This window comes from Aquarana catesbeiana, linkage group LG11 (assembly GCF_042186555.1).
Source record: "Aquarana catesbeiana isolate 2022-GZ linkage group LG11, ASM4218655v1, whole genome shotgun sequence".
NCBI classification, from domain to species: domain Eukaryota; kingdom Metazoa; phylum Chordata; class Amphibia; order Anura; family Ranidae; genus Aquarana; species Aquarana catesbeiana.
The window spans coordinates 81,507,952-81,531,304 of record NC_133334.1 but is presented as its reverse complement, the minus strand read 5'-3'; the positions used below and the strand labels follow the sequence as shown (position 1 = coordinate 81,531,304).

The window sequence follows — 23,353 nt, the reverse complement described above, 5'->3', positions numbered from 1 at the left end:
ACAGGGGACCGAGGGCAGACAGTGACAGGGGACTGACAGTTTACAATGCATAGTAAAATAAGTCTGACACAGAATAATGCCCAGTAACAAGGGTCTGACAGTGCCATTATGGAAGGTGACAGGACTAAAAGCACAAATGTTTTGCAGTGAGAGGAGAGTGGCAGCACACAGCCTGAGCCGCTGAGACTGCCATCAATCAAGGCAGCTGGCGGATCCAGACTTGGGAAGTGGGGATGACGCGGTGCCTCGACTGATGGCAGCGACGTCAGTGGAGAGCGAACTTCAGACCGCTGAAAATGGGTCACAGGAGTGCAAAACGAATTGTACTCCTGTGACCCATAGGAGAAGCCCAGCCTAAAAAGCTCAGGCTGGACTTCTCCTTTTAAGAAGACAAAGTAATCCATGCATGGAGGAGGTGCAAGATAGACTGCAGAAAGACATAAGGTGTAATCACAAAATGCAGTCAACACAAGATTCTTTGTGACAAAGGGTTCTTCAGTACAAGATGCACAGCGCCAAGAAGCCCATAAAACACAATATACAGCAATAAAAAAAGGTTTAAACCCTGGATACACAGTGGCAGAAGACTATGAGGGCTGAAGCATGCAAGAGATATATAATATTTTATATATATATATATATACACACACACACACACATACACATATACATACAAGTGCAGAGAAGGAGACAAAACTTACTGAACAGAGTTAAAAAGGTCACATTCAGAAATGGGAAAGTTCAGTGAAGAAGCAATTGCTGAGGAACTTTACACCTGGTTCAGAGTATGAAAATTTTGACACGTGACAGTAAGATTGGCCAAGAGTTGTGCAACTGGCTACAGTGCATGCTGGGTAGTTTACAAAGCTCTTCACAAAAAGCCACTTTTAATCCTAAAAAAAAAGCAAATTAAAAAAAAAAAAAGATATTATCAGTTTGATTATGCAGCTGTACAATCCCATACATAGCTATAACTAGGTGTGTTTTCATATGTCCTCCAAAATGTGTAACTCATTGGAAGCCGGGTGCAGGTAAGGGCACTGGGAAAAAAAAAAAAAGTGTTTTTGTCTGCAGTTTGTTTCTGTTTGTCACCTTTGATACTTGGATCATTTATTAAGCTTCAATTAGTCATTGATAAAATAATTGATCCACACATAACTACCCACGTTTTCTATTTTTTTTTTAATGTTTTCTATTTAAAGGGAAATACAAAAATTAGAATGTACACTAAAGCAGTAAAAGTATTTTAAACCCAGCCCTCATTCACCTCTGTAGCCATAGGCATTGTGGAGAAATTAAGTCCTCATGCACATGGACGTTTTAAAAAACGAGCTGTAAAGCTAGGTTCGACGCCTGGAAAAACCGGCGTTAAAAACGCGATTTTTACCGCGTTTTGCATTAGCGTTTTTGCGCGCTTTTGTGCTTTTTTTCCGCGTTAGCGCTAAGTAGCGTTTTTTAAAGAAAAACACATCTCTCAGCTATATACACTCCCAAATTTCCCACAATGCCACAGAAACCAAAGAAAATATGTTAATGAGCATGTGTCGGTGCCATTTTGGTAGGAGAGAGAGAGAGGAGAGAGTGTTTCAGAGTTTTCAGTATATTTCAGTATTTTTCTGAGAAATATGGATCCTGTCATGCAAAAGATCGATGAGGCAATCCTTCTGATTGTGTTGCGGAGGCAGCGGAGAATGAGACAGGAGGAGGAGAGAAGCAGCAGACGTCGATTTTGGGTGCATCCAATGGTATCCAATCGGTTTTCTACGGGGTACTTTGGCAATATTTATTCCCAACTGCGCTCATATCCAACAAAGTTGTTCAACTTTACAAGGATGTCAGTGCCGCTCTTTGATGACCTGTTGGAGAGGCTCAGGCCAAGGCTCACAAGGATGGACACTGTGATGCGTAGCTCTGTGTCACCGGAGGAACGGATGCTAGTGACACTCAGGTAAGTGAATACACATATGGGAGGAGGGGCTAGGGTTACGGTTGGGGTTAGGGGTTAGGGTTAGGAGTTAGGAGTTAGGGGTTAGGGGTTAGGAGTTAGGGGTTAGGGGTTAGGAGTTAGGGGTTAGGGGTTAGGGGTTAGGGGTTAGGGGTTAGGAGTTAGGGGTTAGGAGTTAGGGGTTAGGAGTTAGGGTTAGGAGTTAGGGTTAGGAGTTAGGGTTAGGGGTTAGAGTTAGGGGGTTAGGGTTAGGAGTTAGGGGTTAGGGTTAATCTAATGTCCAGACAGGAAATTCCTGTTTTTAGGGTTAGGGTTAGGGGTTAGGGTTAGGAGTTAGGGTTAGGGGGTTAGGGGTAATCTAATGTCCAGACAGGAAATTCCTGTTTTTACAGAGATTACAGTGTCCAATCATCTCTTTTTAACCAAAAAACGCTGGAGTTAAAAAACGCGAAAAAACGCCGCGGTCACGTTTTTGCGCGTTTTTCTGCGTTTCTACAGCTCTAGCGCCGCTCCTCGGAACGCACTGGTCCTGGGTTTTTCTTACAGCTTAAAAACGCCTAGGCTATTTGCAGCTCAAAAACGTCTAGGTGGGCATGAATCCATAGACTAACATAGACAGGCGTTTTTAAGCTGTAAAAAACGCTAAAAAACGCGGCTGTAAAAATGTCCGTGTGCATGAGGACTAAAGAGAAACTTCAGTCAGATGCGCGAAACTTAAAAGTCAGCAGCTACAAAAACTGTATGTGCTAACTTTTAATAAACAGACACTCCCCTGCCCAAGGATCCATTGCTGTCTGCATTCAGGCCAGTTTCTGCACTGGTCTTCAAGTGGTTGTAAACCCTCCTCTACTACTTTAGCTCATTTTAATCTATATAGCACAGGCAGCTGATCGCTGCCTTTGAAAGTGCACTCACAGCTTTGGTTTTCGATATAAATCGTCCTTCTACGTGCTGTAACGTGTCCCGCACTTGCGTACTGTGTATATCCTTTAACGGCACACAACGTGTGCCGTTTCTGTCTCCTCTGCTTGCTGGGTCATTAGCGAAGCCTCGCGATGCTGCAGTAGCTGCAGTATGATCCTCTCCGCCTTGCTAGTGATTTGCCATCCTCATTGTGTTCGCTTTGTTGCCGTAGTAACGGCAATCGAGATAAAGGCTTGGTTCTGACGCTACAGCGCATGCGCAGATTTCCACAGGGAAACAAACTAAGGGCTTAAGTGAAAAAAGATTCAGCATACAGGAGGATGAATGGCACAGGCGATACCCGGGCCTAAATAATAAAACTGATAAAAAAAAAAAAAAAAAAAGTATTTACAAAGCTCGTTTAGGACAAATTTAAATATGTTTGGCTTAGCAATGTTTAACACCATTTATATATTTTAAAAAAATGAGATAAGTTACAGGTTTACTTCCTCTTTCAGTCTTGGCACTGGCATGTTAACTGTGGGCAGCCAGCTGTGATTCCTTGCAGCTGCTATGCAGGTTGTGAATACTTGTAGTCCCGCAGTCTTCTGGGACCTGTTATGTGTCCTAGAAGGCTGCAGGCAGGGTGGGGGGGGTGAGGGTTTTAAACTTCTGCTCAGATTGCCTAGGCGGCCTGAGTGAAGGTAGGAGCGGGAACCTGTAAAAACTAAGTACCCACCAAAAAAAGAATATAATCCAAACCTGGGGAGGAAGAGAAGGAAGAAATTCAACATGAATCTTCAAAGTTCACAACAGAAGCACAGAAATGTTAGCTTTTTTCTATGTGAGTAGATCTTGGCAATCTGCCTTCTAATGTGAACACACAGCAGGTGTTTCTATGCCAGCCTGATACATTCTGCTGGAGAGTTTGAGCTGTGAAAAACAACAGACTTGCTGGCTGGATGGCTGGATTACCAGATGAAAATAGAGGAAAGAAAGCCTAAAAATGAAACTAATACAGCCATCACATCTAAGAATTGGTAAGCTGCAAAAGAATAATTGTTTGCTTTTGGGTTAAATAGTGTTTTAAAGAAGATCTTACATTATATCCATTAGTGAATGATCATCTTTAGAGGTGAGTACTTGTACTGGTGGAGACTTAGTGCCTTGAGCTGATAGTAAGTGGGATAAATGACACTGGGGGGCTGATTTATGAACCGTTTGCACCATGAGTTGAGGCGCAACATACCTTTTGGAAGTGCCAATATTATGGGGGTGATGTGAGGAAATGTAGTAATAACTGCCCAAGTAAAAAATATGCCCAAAATAGAATGAGAAAGTAACTTTTTCTGAACAAGCCTGCTATGCCTGCAAGTATGTTTAGAACTGCGTGAGATCAATTTATGCACTGCGCATGCGCAAGCGGCATTTGCACTCGTTCAAATGCGTTGGCTCACTGCGCCGGCAAAATCTTAGTAAATGTCAAGCAACATAAATGCATTTGCGTGGGTTGAACGGGCGCACCTCTAAACTTGACTTTTTTTTTTTTTTTTGCGCTGGTTAACTTTTATGTGTTTTTTAAGGATATTTGCACACAGGTCATGTTAGCGTGTTAAATTGCCAACATGTGACATGTACCTTGTTAAAATTATGTAAAAAGATTCTCGCTACTCTAGCTCCTCCTAAAAGGGCATTTCACCTTCCCACCTCTAATGCATATGATTTCCTTAGGCTAGCTTTTACTTTTAAAAGGGGAACTCTACACTCCATTCTCCAATGCTCTTGTCTTCCCCTCCTAATGCATATGTTTTCTTTGGGCTAGTTTTTGCTTTCAAAAGGAGAACTCTACACTTCAATGCTCTTGTCTCCCCCTTCTAATGCATATAATTCTTTGGGGCTAGCTTTTGCTTTTAAAGGGGAACGCCACACTCCATTCTCCAAAGGCTGTGAGCTGCCTTCACCAATCCAAACCACATCCTTTTTCAGAGCAAACAACAGGGCCAGCTAGGAAAGGGGCGAGAAGTGCAATCACCCAACTCCCTCCCAAACCATTCAAGGCCACATGCACTCAACATAGATGGCTGCCTTTGGGGTGTGTTGGGCTCAGCCCAATACCAACCACAAAGCACCTTGTACACACTAGTTTAAAAGGGCTTTCTACATTCTGTAAAGCCCCCCTGTCTGCAGCCCACCACAACTCCAGCCTAGGGTTGTGTGGAAGAGGCCCTTGACCCCCTGAATATGGGGACAAGGTGGTTGACTTTTGGGGTGCCTGAGCCCCTTCTACTCCCAACCATATACCCCTCTTTCATGGGCTGGCTTGCTGTGTGTTTGGCTAGGGGTTTGTTAGTGCGTGGGAGGGGCACAATATTTTTAGATTTTGGGGTGGTATTTTTCATGTGGGGGTTCTCATTTTAAGCCTTTACAGCCCCAAATGGCCTTGTATGTAGTGTGTGTGTGTGTGTGGTGGGGGGGGGGGGGGCAGGCTATTTTTGGTTTTGTGTTAAAATCTTGCAGCTGCAATGTTGATTTGTATGTTTTCTCTAAAGCCGTACATCTTTGAAGCAGCATTTTGAATACATGCTACAGATGCACCACTTTACAGGCAGAGTAACCCCCCCTCCCCCCAAGTTACTAGCTTTAGGGCTAATTCACTCCATAGTAACGCAGTCCAGATGCATGTGCATTTTTTATGCGATCCAGTGCGTTTATGATAAGTTTTTGATGCAGTCCAGTACTTTTTTTTCGACCTTTTTTTTTTCTTAACCTTAATTAAGGACATGCTGGATAATGTGTAAAATTTTGGACGGGGGGGGGTGTCTTATTTTGTGCTAGCTGCATTTGGGTTGGTCTGGGGCATGCTCAGGGACTTTGCTTTTTTTCCTGTGCCTTTTGGTGTGTGAAATACATTTGGGTTGGTCTGGGCATGCTTAGGGACTTTAGTTTTTTTTCTTTGTGCTTTTTGTGGGTGAACAGCACTTGGATGTTTCTGGGCATGCTCAGAAAGAGAGTGTGTTTTTTGGGTTAGTAATTTAAGGACATCCTTAACAGGTGTACCCACTTTGAAGTTCTGTCTCTACATTGGGTGAACTTGCATTTTGTGTGTTTCATGGACTATGCATGTGTTTTCGATTGCCTCATTAGCACACAAACCTATGTTATATAAAGCTTGCAGATAGCATTCTTTATATTGCCCTGAAAAGAGGCAAGATTGTGTGTTTGGGGGGCCCAGTAAGAGAGTACATTTGAGTGTCCTGCAGAGGCGCTTTGCGGTGGTTTTAACCCTTTCTCGGCCGCTAGCAGGGGGGTAAAACCGCCCCGCTAGCAGCCGCATACCGACGGTAAAGCGCCGCTTACAATAGCGGCGCCTTACCGCCGACAACACCCCGCCCCAGTGTGAAAGGACCCTAACGTTTACCGCGTGCGATAACCTGGTCATGCGTCAAATTTGCATAAATTATCGAATGCAGTAAATAAAGTCCAATTTAAAAAAATATAATTACGGTTATGCGGTATTTACCGCAAAATGAAAAATGTGCCGGTAAATATTGTCAAAAAAATCTGCGGTAGTGTTTGTTACCCTAAAAAAAAAAAAAAAAAAAAAAAAAAAAAAAAAAAAAAAAATGGATCTTGTTCCCTTAAAGCATGTTATACAGCACAGTGCCTGTACTGTGTATTTTGGCCCCCTGTATCACCTGAAATCCTGCCTGGTTTTGCCTTCCCCTTTAACCAGCCCCGGAAGTATTTACCCCCTTCCTGACCAGAGCACTTTTTGCGATTCGCCACTGTGTCGCTTTAACTGACAAGTGCGCGGTTGTGCGACATTACACCAAAACAAAATTGACGCCATTTTTTTCCCTCAAATAGTTTTATTTTGGTGGTATTTGATCAACTCTGTGGTTTTTATTTTTTGCGCTATAAACAAAAAAAAAAAAAAGCAATATTTTTTACTTTTTGCTATAATAAATATCCCCAAAAAATTAAAAAAAAAAAACTAATTTTTTCCTCAGTTTAGGCCGATATGTATTCTTCTACATATTTTTGGTAAAAAAAAAAATTAAAAAATTAAAAAATTCGCAATAAGCGTATATTGATTGGTTTGCGCAAAAGTTATAGCGTCTACAAAATAGGGGGTAGATTTATGGCATTTTCTATTATCATTTATTTTTTTTTTATTAGTAATGACAGAAATCTGTGATTTTTATCCTGACTGCGACATTGCAGCGGACACATTTGGCACTATTTTGGGACCATTGTCCTTTATACAGCGATCAGTGCTATAAAATGCAAAGATTACTGTGTAAATGACACTGGAAGGGAAGGGGTTAAACACTAGGGGGTGATCAAGGGGTTAAGTGTGTCCTAGGAAGTGATTCTAACTGTAGGGGGGATGGGCTCACAACAACATGACAGAGATCACAACTCCCCGTTCTGCCACTCCGTGACACGATCACGGGACACCGCCCACTGTCACACAGTACGTGGCCGGCGCGCACCCAATAGCCTGCAAATTAAAGGCAACGTACCTATACGCCCATTTGCACACTGCTGCCATTGTGCCAACGTATATCGGTGTGCGGCGGTCGGCATGTGGCTAAGGCTGGGTTCACACTAGTGCGAATTGGATGTGGGAATTCGCAATAGCAGGAGATTGTGACTGCCTCTCTCTATGGAGCCGGTTCACATATCTCCACAGCAGCTCTGGTGCGATTTGTGTGGTTTTTGGTCTGTTTCAGGTCCGAATTCAGCCAAAAATTTGGGCTGAAACATTGAATGGCGACGCACCAGACTCCTGCTGTGAGCCGCTGCATGCTCATATGTGAACCCAGCCTTAAACTGACCACAATGTATCATGGCTGCTGAGCCCTGACACTGTGGTCAGTTTACGTGCCTCTGTCAGCCACTGCTCTCCTCTGTCCTCTCCCCCCTCCCCTCCCTGCCAGCTCCGTCCACTCCCCAGCCCTCCCCTCTGCTATATGAAATAATGTCCCCGGCACGTTTTTTTTTTTTTTTTAAATGCAGCTGTTTATCTCATTTCAGAGCACTGATCGGCGCTCACATGACTGGCCACCTCTCTCCTCCTGGCTGATATCATCGGGGGTTTCCCTGCCCCGCCCACTTTGCTCTCAGATTGAGAGAGGCGGCCGGTCACATGAGTGCTGATCGGCGCTTTGAAATGAGGTACACAGCGGCATTTTTTTTTTCAAAAACACATGTCCTGGGGGGCATTATTTCATATAGCAGAGGGGAATTGTAGCAAGATTATTGAGTGGCTTAACAATCACTTTAAGTCCAATTCACAAACAGAACAGAGTTAAAAAACATGCAGTACTTATCACCAGGGCTTTGCTGGCAGTATTTGTTGCAAACAGCCTGGGAGTCCCCCCTATAGCTGTTTGCTAAGGAGCAGGCCGGGAAGCCAGCCACCGAGTCCTTAACAACGGATGACTCATCAGCTGTCAGCGGGTTTCCTGCTGACAGCTGAACGTAAAAAAAACAAAACAAAACAAAACAAAGGCCCCCCCCCCCCCCCCCCATGCATACCAGGCCCTGAGGGCATGTGGCCTGGTATGGTTCAGGAGGGAAGGGGGGCACTCGCTTGCCCCCCCCCCCCTCTTGACTTGCATGCTCGGATAAGGGTCTGGTATGGATTTTGGGGGAACCTACGCCATTTTTAAAAAAAATGTTGGTGTGGGGTTCCTCTTAAAACTCATATCAGACCCAAAAGGCCTGGTATGCATTGGGGCAAGGGACCCCACACTGTTAATTTAACATTCAGCTGATGAGTCATCCATTGTTAAGGATGCGGCAGATGACTTCCCTGCCTGCTCCTTAGAGGCTGTGGTGCCGACATCATGCGCTCCCTGGACAGGTAAGCGTCCATATATTAAAAGTCAACAGCTGCAGCATTTATAGCTTCTGACTTTTAATATTTCGTGGGGTGGGCGGAGCTCCGCTTTAATCACAAAATGTGTTTCTAGGAAAGGAAGTAAGAAAGAAATCTCCAACAGGACAGCATAAATACATCTGACAAGGCTTATAATCAGTTCCTGCTAACTGAAAAGAAATATATATACACACACACACTGTATTTCACTCAGAGCGGCTGTAATTGATCCCAGCAGAGGTGATAACACAATTAGTATTCTGATTTGAGCAGGTCCCAGGACTACCCTTTCTTTACCAGTCCTCCTATACACCCAGGACTACCCTCTCCTCCTATACACCCAGGACTACCCTCTCCTCGCCTGTCCTCCTATACACCCGGGACTACCCTCTCCTCGCCTGTCCTCCTATACACACGGGACTACCCTCTCCTCGCCTGTCCTCCTATACACCCGGGACTACCCTCTCCTCCTATACACCCAGGACAACCCTCTCCTCCTATACACCCAGGACTACCCTCTCCTCCTATACACCCAGGACTACCCTCTCCTCCTACACACCCAAGACTACCCTCTCCTCGCCTGTCCTCCTATACACCCAGGACTACCCTCCCCTCCTATACACCCAGGACTACCCTCCCCTCCTATACACCCAGGACTACCCTCTCCTCCTATACACCCAGGACTATCCTCCCCTCCTATACACCCAGGACTACCCTCCCCTCCTATACACCCAGGACTACCCTCCCCTCCTATACACCCAGGACTACCCTCCCCTCCTATACACCCAGGACTACCCTCCCCTCCTATACACCCAGGACTACCCTCCCCTCCTATACACCCAGGACTACCCTCCCCTCCTATACACCCAGGACTACCCTCCCCTCCTATACACCCAGGACTACCCTCCCCTCCTATACACCCAGGACTACCCTCCCCTCCTATACACCCAGGACTACCCTCTCCTCCTATACACCCAGGACTACCCTCTCCTCCTATACACCCAGGACTACCCTCTCCTCGCCTGTCCTCCTATACACCCAGGACTACCCTCCCCTCCTATACACCCAGGACTACCCTCCCCTCCTATACACCCAGGACTACCCTCCCCTCCTATACACCCAGGACTACCCTCCCCTCCTATACACCCAGGACTACCCTCCCCTCCTATACACCCAGGACTACCCTCCCCTCCTATACACCCAGGACTACCCTCTCCTACTATACACCCAGGACTACCCTCTCCTACTATACACCCAGGACTACCCTCTCCTACTATACACCCAGGACTACCCTCTCCTACTATACACCCAGGACTACCCTCTCCTACTATACACCCAGGACTACCCTCCCCTCCTATACACCCAGGACTACCCTCCCCTCCTATACACCCAGGACTACCCTCCCCTCCTATACACCCAGGACTACCCTCCCCTCCTATACACCCAGGACTACCCTCCCCTCCTATACACCCAGGACTACCCTCCCCTCCTATACACCCAGGACTACCCTCCCCTCCAATACACCCAGGACTACCCTCCCCTCCTATACACCCAGGACTACCCTCCCCTCCTATACACCCAGGACTACCCTCTCCTACTATACACCCAGGACTACCCTCTCCTCCTATACACCCAGGACTACCCTCTCCTCGCCTGTCCTCCTATACACCCAGGACTACCCTCCCCTCCTATACACCCAGGACTACCCTCTCCTACTATACACCCAGGACTACCCTCTCCTACTATACACCCAGGACTACCCTCTCCTACTATACACCCAGGACTACCCTCTCCTACTATACACCCAGGACTACCCTCTCCTACTATACACCCAGGACTACCCTCTCCTACTATACACCCAGGACTACCCTCTCCTCACCTGTCCTCCTATACACCCAGGACTACCCCTCTCCTCCTATACACCCAGGATTACCCTCTCCTCCTATACACCCAGGACTACCCCTCTCCTCACCTACATCCAGGACTACCCCTCTCCTCACCTACATCCAGGACTACCCCTCTCCTCACCTACATCCAGGACTACCCCTCTCCTCACCTACATCCAGGACTACCCCTCTCCTCACCTACATCCAGGACTACCCCTCTCCTCACCTACATCCAGGACTACCCCTCTCCTCACATTTCCTCCTATACACCCAGGACTACCCTCTCCTCGCCTGTCCTCCTCCCACCCAGGACTACCCTCCCCTCCTATACACCCAGGACTACCCTCCCCTCCTATACACCCAGGACTACCCTCCCCTCCTATACACCCAGGACTACCCTCTCCTACTATACACCCAGGACTACCCTCTCCTCCTATACACCCAGGACTACCCTCTCCTCCTATACACCCAGGACTACCCTCTCCTCCTATACACCCAGGACTACCCTCTCCTACTATACACCCAGGACTACCCTCTCCTACTATACACCCAGGACTACCCTCTCCTACTATACACCCAGGACTACCCTCTCCTACTATACACCCAGGACTACCCTCTCCTACTATACACCCAGGACTACCCTCTCCTACTATACATCCAGGACTACCCCTCTCCTCACCTACATCCAGGACTACCCCTCTCCTCACATTTCCTCCTATACACCCAGGACTACCCTCTCCTCGTCTGTCCTCCTATACACCCAGGACTACCCTCTCCTCCTATACACCCAGGACTACCCTCTCCTCGCCTGTCCTCCTATACACCCAGGACTACCCTCTCCTCCTATACACCCAGGACTACCCTCTCCTCCTATACACCCAGGACTACCCCTCTCCTCCTATACACCCAGGACTACCCCTCTCCTCCTATACACCCAGGACTACCCCTCTCCTCCTATACACCCAGGACTACCCCTCTCCTCCTATACACCCAGGACTACCCCTCTCCTCCTATACACCCAGGATTACCCTCTCCTCCTATACACCCAGGATTACCCTCTCCTCCTATACACCCAGGACTACCCCTCTCCTCACCTACATCCAGGACTACCCCTCTCCTCACCTACATCCAGGACTACCCCTCTCCTCACCTACATCCAGGACTACCCCTCTCCTCACCTACATCCAGGACTACCCCTCTCCTCACCTACATCCAGGACTACCCCTCTCCTCACCTACATCCAGGACTACCCCTCTCCTCACATTTCCTCCTATACACCCAGGACTACCCTCTCCTCGCCTGTCCTCCTATACACCCAGGACTACCCTCTCCTCCTATACACCCAGGACTACCCTCTCCTCCTATACACCCAGGACTACCCTCTCCTCGCCTGTCCTCCTATACACCCAGGACTACCCTCTCCTCCTATACACCCAGGACTACCCTCTCCTCCTATACACCCAGGACTACCCTCTCCTCCTATACACCCAGGACTACCCTCTCCTCCTATACACCCAGGACTACCCTCTCCTCCTATACACCCAGGACTACCCTCTCCTCCTATACACCCGGGACTACCCTCTCCTCGCCTGTCCTCCTATACACCCGGGACTACCCTCTCCTCGCCTGTCCTCCTATACACCCAGGACTACCCTCTCCTCCTATACACCCGGGACTACCCTCTCCTCCTATACACCCGGGACTACCCTCTCCTCCTATACACCCGGGACTACCCTCTCCTCCTATACACCCGGGACTACCCTCTCCTCCTATACACCCGGGACTACCCTCTCCTCCTATACACCCGGGACTACCCTCTCCTACTATACACCCAGGACTACCCTCTCCTCACCTGTCCTCCTATACACCCAGGACTACCCCTCTCCTCCTATACACCCAGGATTACCCTCTCCTCACCTACATCCAGGACTACCCCTCTCCTCACCTACATCCAGGACTACCCCTCTCCTCACCTACATCCAGGACTACCCCTCTCCTCACCTACATCCAGGACTACCCCTCTCCTCACATTTCCTCCTATACACCCAGGACTACCCTCTCCTCGCCTGTCCTCCTATACACCCAGGACTACCCTCTCCTCCTATACACCCAGGACTACCCTCTCCTCGCCTATCCTCCTATACACATAGGACTTCTATTCTAACCTCCCCCCTCCTGTCATACAGCTATGTACCTTGATGGCTAGCTGAAGCCGCTCTATCCTCCCTTCCCGCTCTCTATGGCCTCTGAAGCACTCTCCCCACTTGCACTCTATGGTGCCTGGGACGCTCACTGTTTCCTGGCTCCATACGCCCTGGGGGCGCTCTAGGAGTACTTTCCCCTCTCTCTGCTTTCCTCTTCCGGTTCCGCTAAGTGACGGCCTGTTGCGGTGTGTTTTCGCGCCTGTCGCTCAGTAGATCGCCGCGGCAGGAGCTCGGCCCGCTTCCAACATGTCGTACAACTACGTGGTGACCGCACAGAAGCCCACTGCGGTCAATGCGTGTGTGACAGGTCAGTGTGAGCCCGGGGAGGGGAGTCGGTGCTCTCACCGGCCAGTCCATGGAGTGTCTCCTGGTGCGGGGCTGTAAGCTGTGTACCTTGTAATGTTCTGTATAAGGGGGGGGGGGGGGGTGAATCTCCCGCCCTCATTACACTGACAGTGTATGGAGATAGGCTGACCTTGGTCTTCATCCATGGTGTGCTTCCTCCTCCTCCGTACTGACAATCTTCACAGGTGTCCTGCCTGTCATGGTCACATTGGTTGTAGGTGATATCCCCGCCACATGTCTGGTGGATGAAGGGAATGTCAGCCAATGTGTGGCGAATACACGTCAGTCTATGTCACATAGTGAGAGTTACATGAAGGGCTCATTTAGACATGCTGAGAAACTGAAATGCCCAATAATGCACCTAATACATTTACATGGCGTGGAATGTTGGTCAGACGCCCCTCTGTGTTGGTTTTCTATGGCTTTCCAATATTGGCATTTTGGCTAGCAACACTTTCTAAACGAATCTTGCATATGCTGTAAACACCGCAGAGCAGCGCATTTACATTGACATCAGTGGAAGCATTAAAGTAGTTGTAACCCTAAAAAAAAATAAAAAAAAAATGCTCCTGCTCCTTTTTAAAGCATGACCAGTAGCATAGTGTTGCAGTGTAATTTGTCCCTTTCTGAGATCTAAAATACCTGGTTGATCCTGCCAGTTTCTGTGTTCCCCTTAGTGTGCTGACCACGGTAATCATGGCTGCTGATCCATGATACTGTGGTCAGTTTGCATGCCTCTGCCATCCCGCTGTGTGTATACAGTCTCTCCCCCTCCCTCCCTTCCAGTTCTGTAGCCTCTGTGTGAGAGCTGATCTCCTCCTGCCTCAATTCCAGTGTAATACAGCAGTGGTTCTCCACCCTGTCTTCCAGTACCCCCAACAGGCCATGTTTTGGGAATTTCTCTTAGATAAAATAGCTGTCCTTAATACCAAGCCATTGACTCTGCTTTTAAATCACCTGTGCAAGATAAAGGAAAACCTGTTGGGGTACTTGAGGACAGGGTTGAGAACCACAGTATACATAACAAAGTTACTTGTATCCTCTGTGTTTTAGGGAGATATTCATAATCCTAAATACCCTTTTGCACAGGTCCTCTGTGCAGTCACATGATCTCCCTCTGATAACTGGCTGACATCAGTGGGGAATCTCAGCCCCTCCCGCTGCTGTTCTTAGATTGAAAAAGGAGAGCAGATTGAGATCATGTGACTGACTTCCGCTCATACGATTCCTCTCCCCCTCCGGTGCCACAATTGGCACCTTTCAGGGGGGAGGGGGGTGCAGATACCTGTCTAATACAGGTATTTGCACCCACTTCCGGGAATAGACTCCCGCGGGAGTCACGCCCCTTCCCGCTGTCTCCTGGGAAACACACAGGTCCCAGGAGATAGCGGGGACCAGTTAGGACGCTCAGTGAGACTCGTGCATGCGCAGTAGGGAACTGGGAAGTGAAGCTGCAACGCTTCACTTCCTGATTCCCTCACCGAGGATGGCGGCGGCGGCAGCTGCCGAGACCTGAGCGATTGATTAGCTTCGACTGCCGACATCGCTGGACCCTGGGACAGGTAAGTGTCCATTTATTAAAAGTCAACAGTTGCAGTATTTGTAGCTGCTGGCTTTTAATTAATTTTTTTTTTTTTTTTTTTTTTAGGTGGACTCCCACTCCAAAGGAAACACACACTGCACTTTATCTTGCTAAAACAGAGAGGATACAAGTAATTGTGTTATGTGACTTTACAACCTCTTTAAGTGCGTAGGGAGCTTTAACGTCAGCCAAACAAAACATTGGATCAATGTTGATGCAATGCAAACACAACCATGTGAACAACACTGGGCACTGCCATGCCTTGCAATTTTGACAGGTGTTCCTGGAACTTATAAAGTACCCATAAATCTGCTTTTGAAGTTCATCATGGGGTCCCTACAGCTTACATGACGGGGCTCAACCCCTCCCCAACCTAGGTGAGTGTAGGTGTATGACCCTGAACATGGCTCCAGCCGCATGAACAAACCACTCATTCATGCAGCCAGAATACCTGTGTGACTGAGCCCTTGGTTATTGTTTTGTTTTTTTTTTTTTTTTTTATCAGCACTGTTGGGGAGGGGGGGGGGGGTTTTGGGGGAAATATCAGGTGTCCAAACAGACCCCTGATATCTCACTTTTGAGACAGAGAAGGTGATTGACCCAGATTTCTCATTCTCTTTTCCCTGCAGCACGAATGAACAGGAAGTGCTCTGTACAGAGACTTTCTGTTCATTCACAAACTGAAGCATAGTAAACAGTTTGGGACTAGCAGTGCACCTGAGTTGTGATCCTGTGCGCTGCTCTATGCACGCTACACATCCCATAGTCCCTAGTCCATCTCAGGAGCAAGCAAGGGAGGGTGGCTGCGTTCCTACATACAGTAGGACCACAGAGAACAAACTTAGGCACCCTCTAACACGAGGTCAGATCACAGCAGCAAGAAAAAGAGGAATTTGGGGGCTGAGAGCAATATGAGGAACTTCTGGGAGTTAAGAATACTGCAATAGAATTTTTCCTTCTTTTCTTAAACCAGAGTTTAGTTTCACTTTAACCACTTGACGACCGCACTATTGCAAAATGAAGGCTACAGCGCGGTCGGCCAGTTCTGATCACAAATCTGGGTAAAGAGCCAATTACAGCGGCTCTTTACCACGTGCTTAGCTGTTTCCAATCATAGCTGATCACAATGTAAACACACTTGCCGGGTATCGGCATTCCTTTCGGAGAGAGATTGTAATCAGCTAATGTGAAGGGACATCTGCACTGATAATCAGGGCACTGATTATCAGTGCAGCCCCAACAGTGCCCACCGGTGCTGCCTCATCAGCGCACATCAGTGAAGGAGAAAAATTACAGAAACTAAGAAACTTTCAAAAATGTTGGTCTTTTTTTGTTTAGCAGTGGTGATTAAATACTACCAAAAGAAAGCTCTATTTGTGTGAAAAAAAAAAAAGTTTTGTATGGGTACAGTGTTGCATGACTCTGCAATTGTCATTTAAAGTGCAACAGCACTGAAAGCTGAACATTGGCCTGGGTGGGAAGGGGGTAAAGGTGCCCAGTAGGCAAGTGTTTAATGTGTACAATGCCAGAACTTAAAGTGGAGTTCCACCCAAAAGGGGTTGTTCTGCTTTAGGCACTCCCCCCCCCCCCCCCCCCAAAATAAAAAATTTGGCACTGTGGTTGGGTGGGGGAGCAGGTACCTGCTCCCACTCGGGCCGCCTAGGCTGCTTAAGCGGAAGTTCTCCTCTCCCTCCTTACGATCTTCTGGGACATGTCACAGATTGCCTGACCAATGGAGAGGCGACTCATGCATGCGCAGTGTGCACCTGGCTGTGAAGCCACAAGCTGTCACAGCCGGGTGCCCACAAGCTGTCACAGCCGGGTGCCCACAATTGCAATGCCGGTGCCGGAGAGGCGAGGTTTCCCACAGCCACATTGCTGGATCGTGGGACAGGTAAAAGTGTGTGTTTATTAACAGTCAGCAGATACACTTTTTGTAGCTGCTGACTTTTAATAAACACAAAAATGAGTGAAACTCCGCTTTAAAGTGATATTAACCGCTAAGCCACCGCCCACCGTCATATGACGGCTGGACGAGGCTTCTGTTATTCTGGGAGGACGTCATATGACGTCCTCGCCTTCCCGAGCCACTAGGGGGGCGCGCGCGCCCGCCGTGTCACTCGGGACCCGGTGCGCGTGCCCGGCGGCCGCGATGTCCGCCGGGCACCCGCGATTGCCGGGTAACACAGCAGGAGCGTGGATCTGTGCATGTAAACACAGATCCACGTCCTGTCAGAGAGGAGAGGAGACCGATAGCGTGTCCCTTGTACATAGGGACAGCGATCGGTCACCTCCCCCAGTCAGTCCCCTCCCCCCACAGTTAGAATCACCTCCTTAGGTCATACATTAACCCCTCGAGCGCCCCCTAGTGTTAACCCCTTCCCTGCCAGTCACATTTACACAGTAATCAATGCAATTTTATAGCATTGATCGCTGTATAAATGTGAATGGTCCCAAAAATGTGTCAAAAGTGTCCGATGTGTCCGCCGCAATATCGCAGTCACAATAAAAATTGCAGATCGCCGCCATTACTAGTAAAAAATAAATAAATAATAAAAATGCTATAAATCTATCCCGTATTTTGTAGACGCTATAACTTTTGCGCAAACCAATCAATATACGCTTATCGCAATTTTTTTTTACCAAAAATATGTAGAAGAATACATATCGGCCTAAACTGAGGAAAAAATTTGTTAAAAAAAAAAAAAAAATTGGATATTTATTATAGCAAAAAGTAAAAAATATTGTGTTTTTTCAAAATTGTCCCTCTTCTTTTGTTTATAGCGCAAGAAATAAAAACCGCAGAGGTGATCAAATACCACCAAAAGAAAGCTCTATTTGTGGGAAAAAAATGATAAAAATTTAATTAAGGTGCAGTGTAACACGACCGCGCAATTGTCATTCAAAGTGCGACAGCGCTGAAAACTGAAAAATGGCTTGGGCAGGAAGGGGGTGTAAGTGCCCTGTATTGAGGTGGTTAAACAACGGTTCACTGCCATTGATCATTGTAACAATATGTGTATAATGATCAGTGGCTCTAAACCACTGCATAAAATAGCATGTAAAGACCCTTGAGGTTGGGTTCACACCAGAGCGAATTGGATGTGGGTTTCCCCGCATTCAATTTACAATGCAGGAGATTGTGACCGCCTCTGTATGGAGCCGGTTCACACATCCCCGCAGCGGCTCCGGTGCGAGTGCAACTTTTAGTCCGTTTTAGGTCCGAATTTAGCCCAAAAATTGGGCTGAAATCGGACCTGTAACGGTGAATGGGGATGCACCGGACTCCTGCTGTGAGCCGGAGCGTGCTGCATTGTGAACCCAGCATTAATCTGTTTGTTTCGGTCGTGATTTTTTCCTGCTCCTTCTGTCTGCAGGGAAAGTTCAGTGGGCAGAGCCTCTAGCAAGCCGATGACATATGTGCTATACAATGTGCACTGTAAAACACATTGTCTTGAGATTTTTCAAGTGTGAGAATAAAAAAGAGGGAAACAACACATTGTAACATATTGAAAACGCATCAAAAATGTGGGTAACTGCATATTCAAAAACGCATCTAGAACGCAGAAATTGTGGTGTGAACCAGCCCTAAAGCGAGTCTAAACTCAGCCAGTCTCCGCACAACACTAATTGTTTTGACTGACTGGCTTTATTGGATATGCTTTATAGCTGAAAGTAAAAAAAATGTGGGTTTTTTATTATTTTGTGCTAATTTTGGGTGTTTTTTCGTTTTAATCGCAAAATCACGTAGCTGAATAGTGGGGAAGAGAGACCAGTTCGACTATGATCTAGGTCAGGGGTAGGCAACCTCGGCCCTCCAGCTGTTTTGAAACTACAAGTCCCATGAGACATTGCAAGACCCCAACAATCACAGGTATGACTCCTAGAGGCAGATGGGATTTGTAGTTTCACCACAGCTGCAGGGCCGAGGTTGCGTTTCCCTGATCAAGGTAGTCATGACGTCACTTCCAGTTTAGGGCAGATTTAAAACCTTTTTTGGAAACTATCAGATCAATGTTTTTTATTTTTATCTCATGGTTTCAAGGGTAGAGGAGAGATCTGGGGTTTACAGATCCAGGTGTCTCTAGAAAGATAACCTGTCATGCTTTACTGTTATCACAAGAGATGTTTACATTCCTTGTAATAGCAATAGAAGTGATTGAACAAAAAAAATTAAAGGGACAGTGTAAAAATTTTTTTTTTTTTAAAGCGCCCCCATCCCTCCGTGTTCACACGCAGAAGCGAACGCATACGTAGGCTGTGCACGCATATGTAAATGGGGTTTGTACCACATATTTTAGGTAACGCCGCAAACATTCTAGCTCTAGACCTCCTTTTTTACTCCAAACTGGTAATCTGTAAAACATTTTTTAAAAGTTTGCCTATGGAGATTTTTATGTATCATAGTTTGTCGCCATTCCAGGAGCGTGTTCGGTTTTAAAGCATAACATAGCTATTTGCTCAGCATATCACCATCTTGCATCTCATTGTACCAAAAAAAATTGGGTTATTGTATTTTTTGCATTAAAATTCATTAAAGTGCATTTCATCCCAAAAAATTGCATTTGAAAATCCGCTGCACAAATACTGTGTGACGTAATATTTTGCAAGGACCACCTTTTTTTTCTGGGGTCTCTGCTAAAAAAAAAAAAAAAAAAAAAATGTTTGGGGGTTCTAAGTCATTTTCTAGCAAAAAATACTGATTTAGGGGTATGTCAGTAGTCTGGCCCCCTCCTCCTCCCTCCTTCCCCTGCTGCTGGGCCAGTAAGAAAACGCAGCACGCTTCGCGCATGCCCAGTAGGGACCTGGATTCCAGGACAGGTAAGTGTCCTAATATTTAAAGTCCGCAGCTACAGTATGTGTAGCTGCTGACTTTTCATTTTTGGAGGGGGAGGCCAGAACGGTTTTATTGCTGTCTGTGTCCCCAGTGGATGGATAAAAGTGTGTGTAAAGTCAAAGTATTTGTGGTTTGTTTTTTTTTGTTTTTTTTTATATTATTATTATTTACACAATAAAGGATGCAGAAGGAAAAGAGAAGAAATCTGTCCTAACATGAATGTTTGCTTAGTCCAGATAAGTTACCTCTAATGCTAGGTATAGTAGGTCTTGGTATCCGCTGGGTGTCAGATGTTGCTGTCAGTCGTATCTAAATGAATATAGACAGTTTTTTTCCTGAAGTTCCACTTAAACTCTTACCCACTCGATCCAAAAAAGTTACCTTTAGATACACTTCAACTTTTTTTTTTTTTTTTTATTATGACCAAAATGTCATCACAAATGACGTTTTTTTTAGTTGAGCAAAACAGGAAAATTGATTTTTCTCAAGTCATCTTCCAGGACGGCACACCTGAGAGATGAGAGGCTCCTCCCCACAGGAAACACAATCAATCAACAGCTGTTTTAAGTCCACACCCTTCCCCCTGATCCTCAGTTTTTGATTGTGTTTCTCCCTACACGGCGAAACTGTTTGTTTTTTTTCCAGATGACCGAAGCCTGGGGCTGGTGGTCTCCCCCTGGGAGCCGGACCAAATGCCTGGGAAGCCTCTGGGTCTGGCGGGATATATTTATCCTTCCCGGGGGGTTCCCCTATCCTTTCCTCAGGGGGGGGCAGCAGAAACTGGGAAAGCCCCCCTGAGAGCTGAAGGCCCCTGGGTACAGTGGTGTCCCCAGAACTTCAGGGGCCTTTATCCTGTCTCCCCCCCCCTTACCTGTCCGGAAGTCCTTTCAGACGGGGGTGCTGGCCATCGGTTCTTTCCAGGGGGATCGTATCCCCTGACTCCTGGGTCCCTGGTAGCTCGCGTGGGCTGCTGGGGAGGGCACCGCCTGAACGACCCGCGTTCTTACCCAGAAGGGAAGGCTGAGAGTCAGCAGGAGCAGGCGCCCACATCCTCCTGTCGAGGAGGCACCAGTTTACTATGGTGAATGTCTGCCTAAACCACCTCATGGGAATGAGGAACGTACGGCATTGGCCCCCCCCCCCCCATGTGTATATACTGACTGGACAGAGCAGGACACAGCCTAACCTTGCAGCTCCCTAAAGGGACAGCAGTTGTGGGGGGGGCACTTTGGCGGCTATCCTCCTTGCGTGTGGACCATAAGGATGGAAAAGCAAGCCCGGTGGCTGTGGAAAAAGGGGAAGACGACAACGGTGAGTCAAAAATCCCCAATCCCAGCCAGATGGTTTCTGGGCATTTGAGATAATCTCCCCTGGGGTCTGGATTCAAATAGCCCAGAAGCTTTTGCTAAAGACACCAGCCACAGCTCCCTCCTACATCAGAGATGCTGTATGGTGGACAAGTGGTGCAGAGGAGCGAGTGTGCCTAAACCACCTCAGATGGGAAAGAGGTAGGTAAGGCATTTTTTCCCCTTCCACCTGTATTTACTGAGTGGTGCAGTGCAGGACCTGGGGGTCTCCATAACAAAATAGCCCAGAAGCTACTGCTAAAAACCACCAGCCATAGCTTCCTCTTATAGCAGAGACACTGTGGTTATCACAACAGTAGGTTGCCAGCCTCTCCCTACATACCCGGTTGTGGTACATTAGTAGGGGTGAATACAGCAAAGAGGGTGACCTGGTAGAACAAAGAGTTCCTTCCTGGCCAGGTATACCACTGAACAAGTTATTAATGGTGCAATGGTTGAAGGATTCAGGAGTAAGCTCCCTTGCTCAGCAGGTGCACTAGGTTATCTGGCCCTATTTGCCCAGCTGCTAGGAATCTGCTTAACCACTTCCCGACCGCCGCACGACTATATACGTCCTAAGTTTGAACGGGGATATCGTTGTTATGGCAGCAGCTAGCTGCCATAACCCCGGTATCCCCGTTTTCGTGCGGCGGCCGGCTTTCAGATAAAAGTGGTCCCTGCGGCGGATTCGCTGCGAGATCACTTTTATCGGTGGCGGGAGAGGGGCCCCCCCCCTCCCGCCGCGATCCGGTGCCCTCCGCCGTCGGTAGCGGCGGAGGCGATCGCGTCCTCTGCCGTTGTGTGTCAGGAGACGAGTGAGGCCAAGATGGCGCTCACTCGTCTCCAAGATACTGCTGGGCGGAAGCGACGTCAAAACGTCACTTCCGTCCACGCCTCTTAAAGGCATATTTTTTCAAATGTCATTTTTGACTTTTTTTTTTTTTTTTTTTTTTTTTATTGCATTTTAGTGTAAATATGAGATCTGAGGTCTTTTGACCCCAGATCTCATATTTAAGAGGTCCTGCCATGCTTTTTTCTATTACAAGGGATGTTTACATTCCTTGTAATAGGAATAAAAGTGACACAATTTTTTTTTTTTTTTTAAACAGTGTAAAAATAAATAAAATATTTTAAAATAAATAATAAAAAAAAAAAAAATTTTAAAACCCCCCTGTCCCGACGAGCTCGCGTGCAGAAGCGAACGCATACGCGAGTAGCGCCCGCATATGAAAACGGTGGTCAAACCACACATGTGAGGTATCACAGCGACCGGTAGAGCGAGAGCAATAATTCTAGCCCTAGACCTCCTCTGTAGCGCAAAATATGCAACCTGTAGAATTTTTTAAACGTCGCCTATGGAGATTTTTGAGGGTAAAAGTTTGACGCCATTCCACGAGCGGGCGCAATTTTCAACCATGACATGTTGGGTATCAATTTACTTGGCGAAACATTATATTTCACAATATTAAAAAAAATTGGGATAACTTTACTGTTGTTTTATTTTTTTATTCAAAAAAGTGATTTTTTTCCAAAAAAAGTGCGCTTATAAGACCGCTGCGCAAATACGGTGCAAAAAAAAGTATTGCAATGACCGCCATTGTATTCTCTAGGGTGTTAGAAGAAAAACCATATATAATGTTTGGGGGTTCTAAGTAATTTTCTAGCAGAAAAACCTGTTTTAAACATGTAAACACCTAAAATCCAAAACGAGGCTGGTCCTTAAGTGGTTAAAGTTGCTCCAAGATGCTTAAAAGCTGACCTAACTTTCAACAATGTGGCAGGGACCAAGCTTCTGTGTGGCACAGTAGGGGTTCCCTTGTGACAGATCCTCCTTTTGGGGGTTGCTTGCTATGGGTAACTTTTCATAAGCTCCAACCTCCCACTCCACTCTTACATTGTGGTTATATTTTAATGCAGGGGGTAAGAAAAACCTTTTTGTTGGTTTGGGCTACAGTCCACTCAGTGACAGATCTAAAAGCGATTTACCATAAATCGTTTTTCCTATATCCTTTGATTAAGGATTTTCTGTGCAAACATATGCAAGAGCTAGATGGCTATATGATTGCTTCTTTAAGGGCTGCAGGTGGCTATTTACCTCCAGGCTAAATTGGTAACCACCCTTTTTAGAGGTCTTATATTGGTCTCTAGGGCTGGGCTCATTGAGACTTTAGTTACTGATCAGCCCCACCCGTGTATGAGCTGGCTAGCGTTTGCTCAATCTACGGAGGTAAGGTAGGACAACAGCTACTATAGTAAGGTGTCCAACCATTTTAGGATTGGTTCCTTCACTGGTGGTGAAGAATTAGTATCTACAGCCCAGGCTATGCCTATGAAATAATTTGCTCCTGTTTGGTTATTTCATAAAGGGATACACCATGACTCCTTCTTGGCTGCTCACCAGTAGACCTCAGTAGTGAA

At 46.9% G+C, this 23,353-nt stretch overlaps 2 protein-coding genes across 3 annotated transcripts in view; one reads left to right on the top strand and one right to left on the bottom strand.

The window, feature by feature from the left end:
• The window catches only part of TKFC (triokinase and FMN cyclase), a 48,698-nt gene extending 35,744 nt beyond the window's left edge, over nucleotides 1-12,954 (bottom strand). Inside the window, exons 1-2 of one of the 2 annotated variants that reach the window (XM_073604592.1) lie at nucleotides 12,816-12,954; nucleotides 702-893 (exon numbers count right to left, since the gene is read on the bottom strand). The gene's annotated coding sequence lies outside the window, so the exon portion shown is untranslated. The remainder of the gene's footprint in view (nucleotides 1-701; nucleotides 894-12,815) is intronic. The other variant, XM_073604591.1, reaches the window with a different exon arrangement.
• Nucleotides 12,953-23,353, top strand: part of DDB1 (damage specific DNA binding protein 1) — a 70,055-nt gene continuing 59,654 nt past the window's right edge. The window contains 1 exon segment of the mRNA XM_073604590.1: nucleotides 12,953-13,132. Coding sequence (XP_073460691.1) covers nucleotides 13,072-13,132 — 61 coding nt within the window. The 5' untranslated portion in view covers nucleotides 12,953-13,071.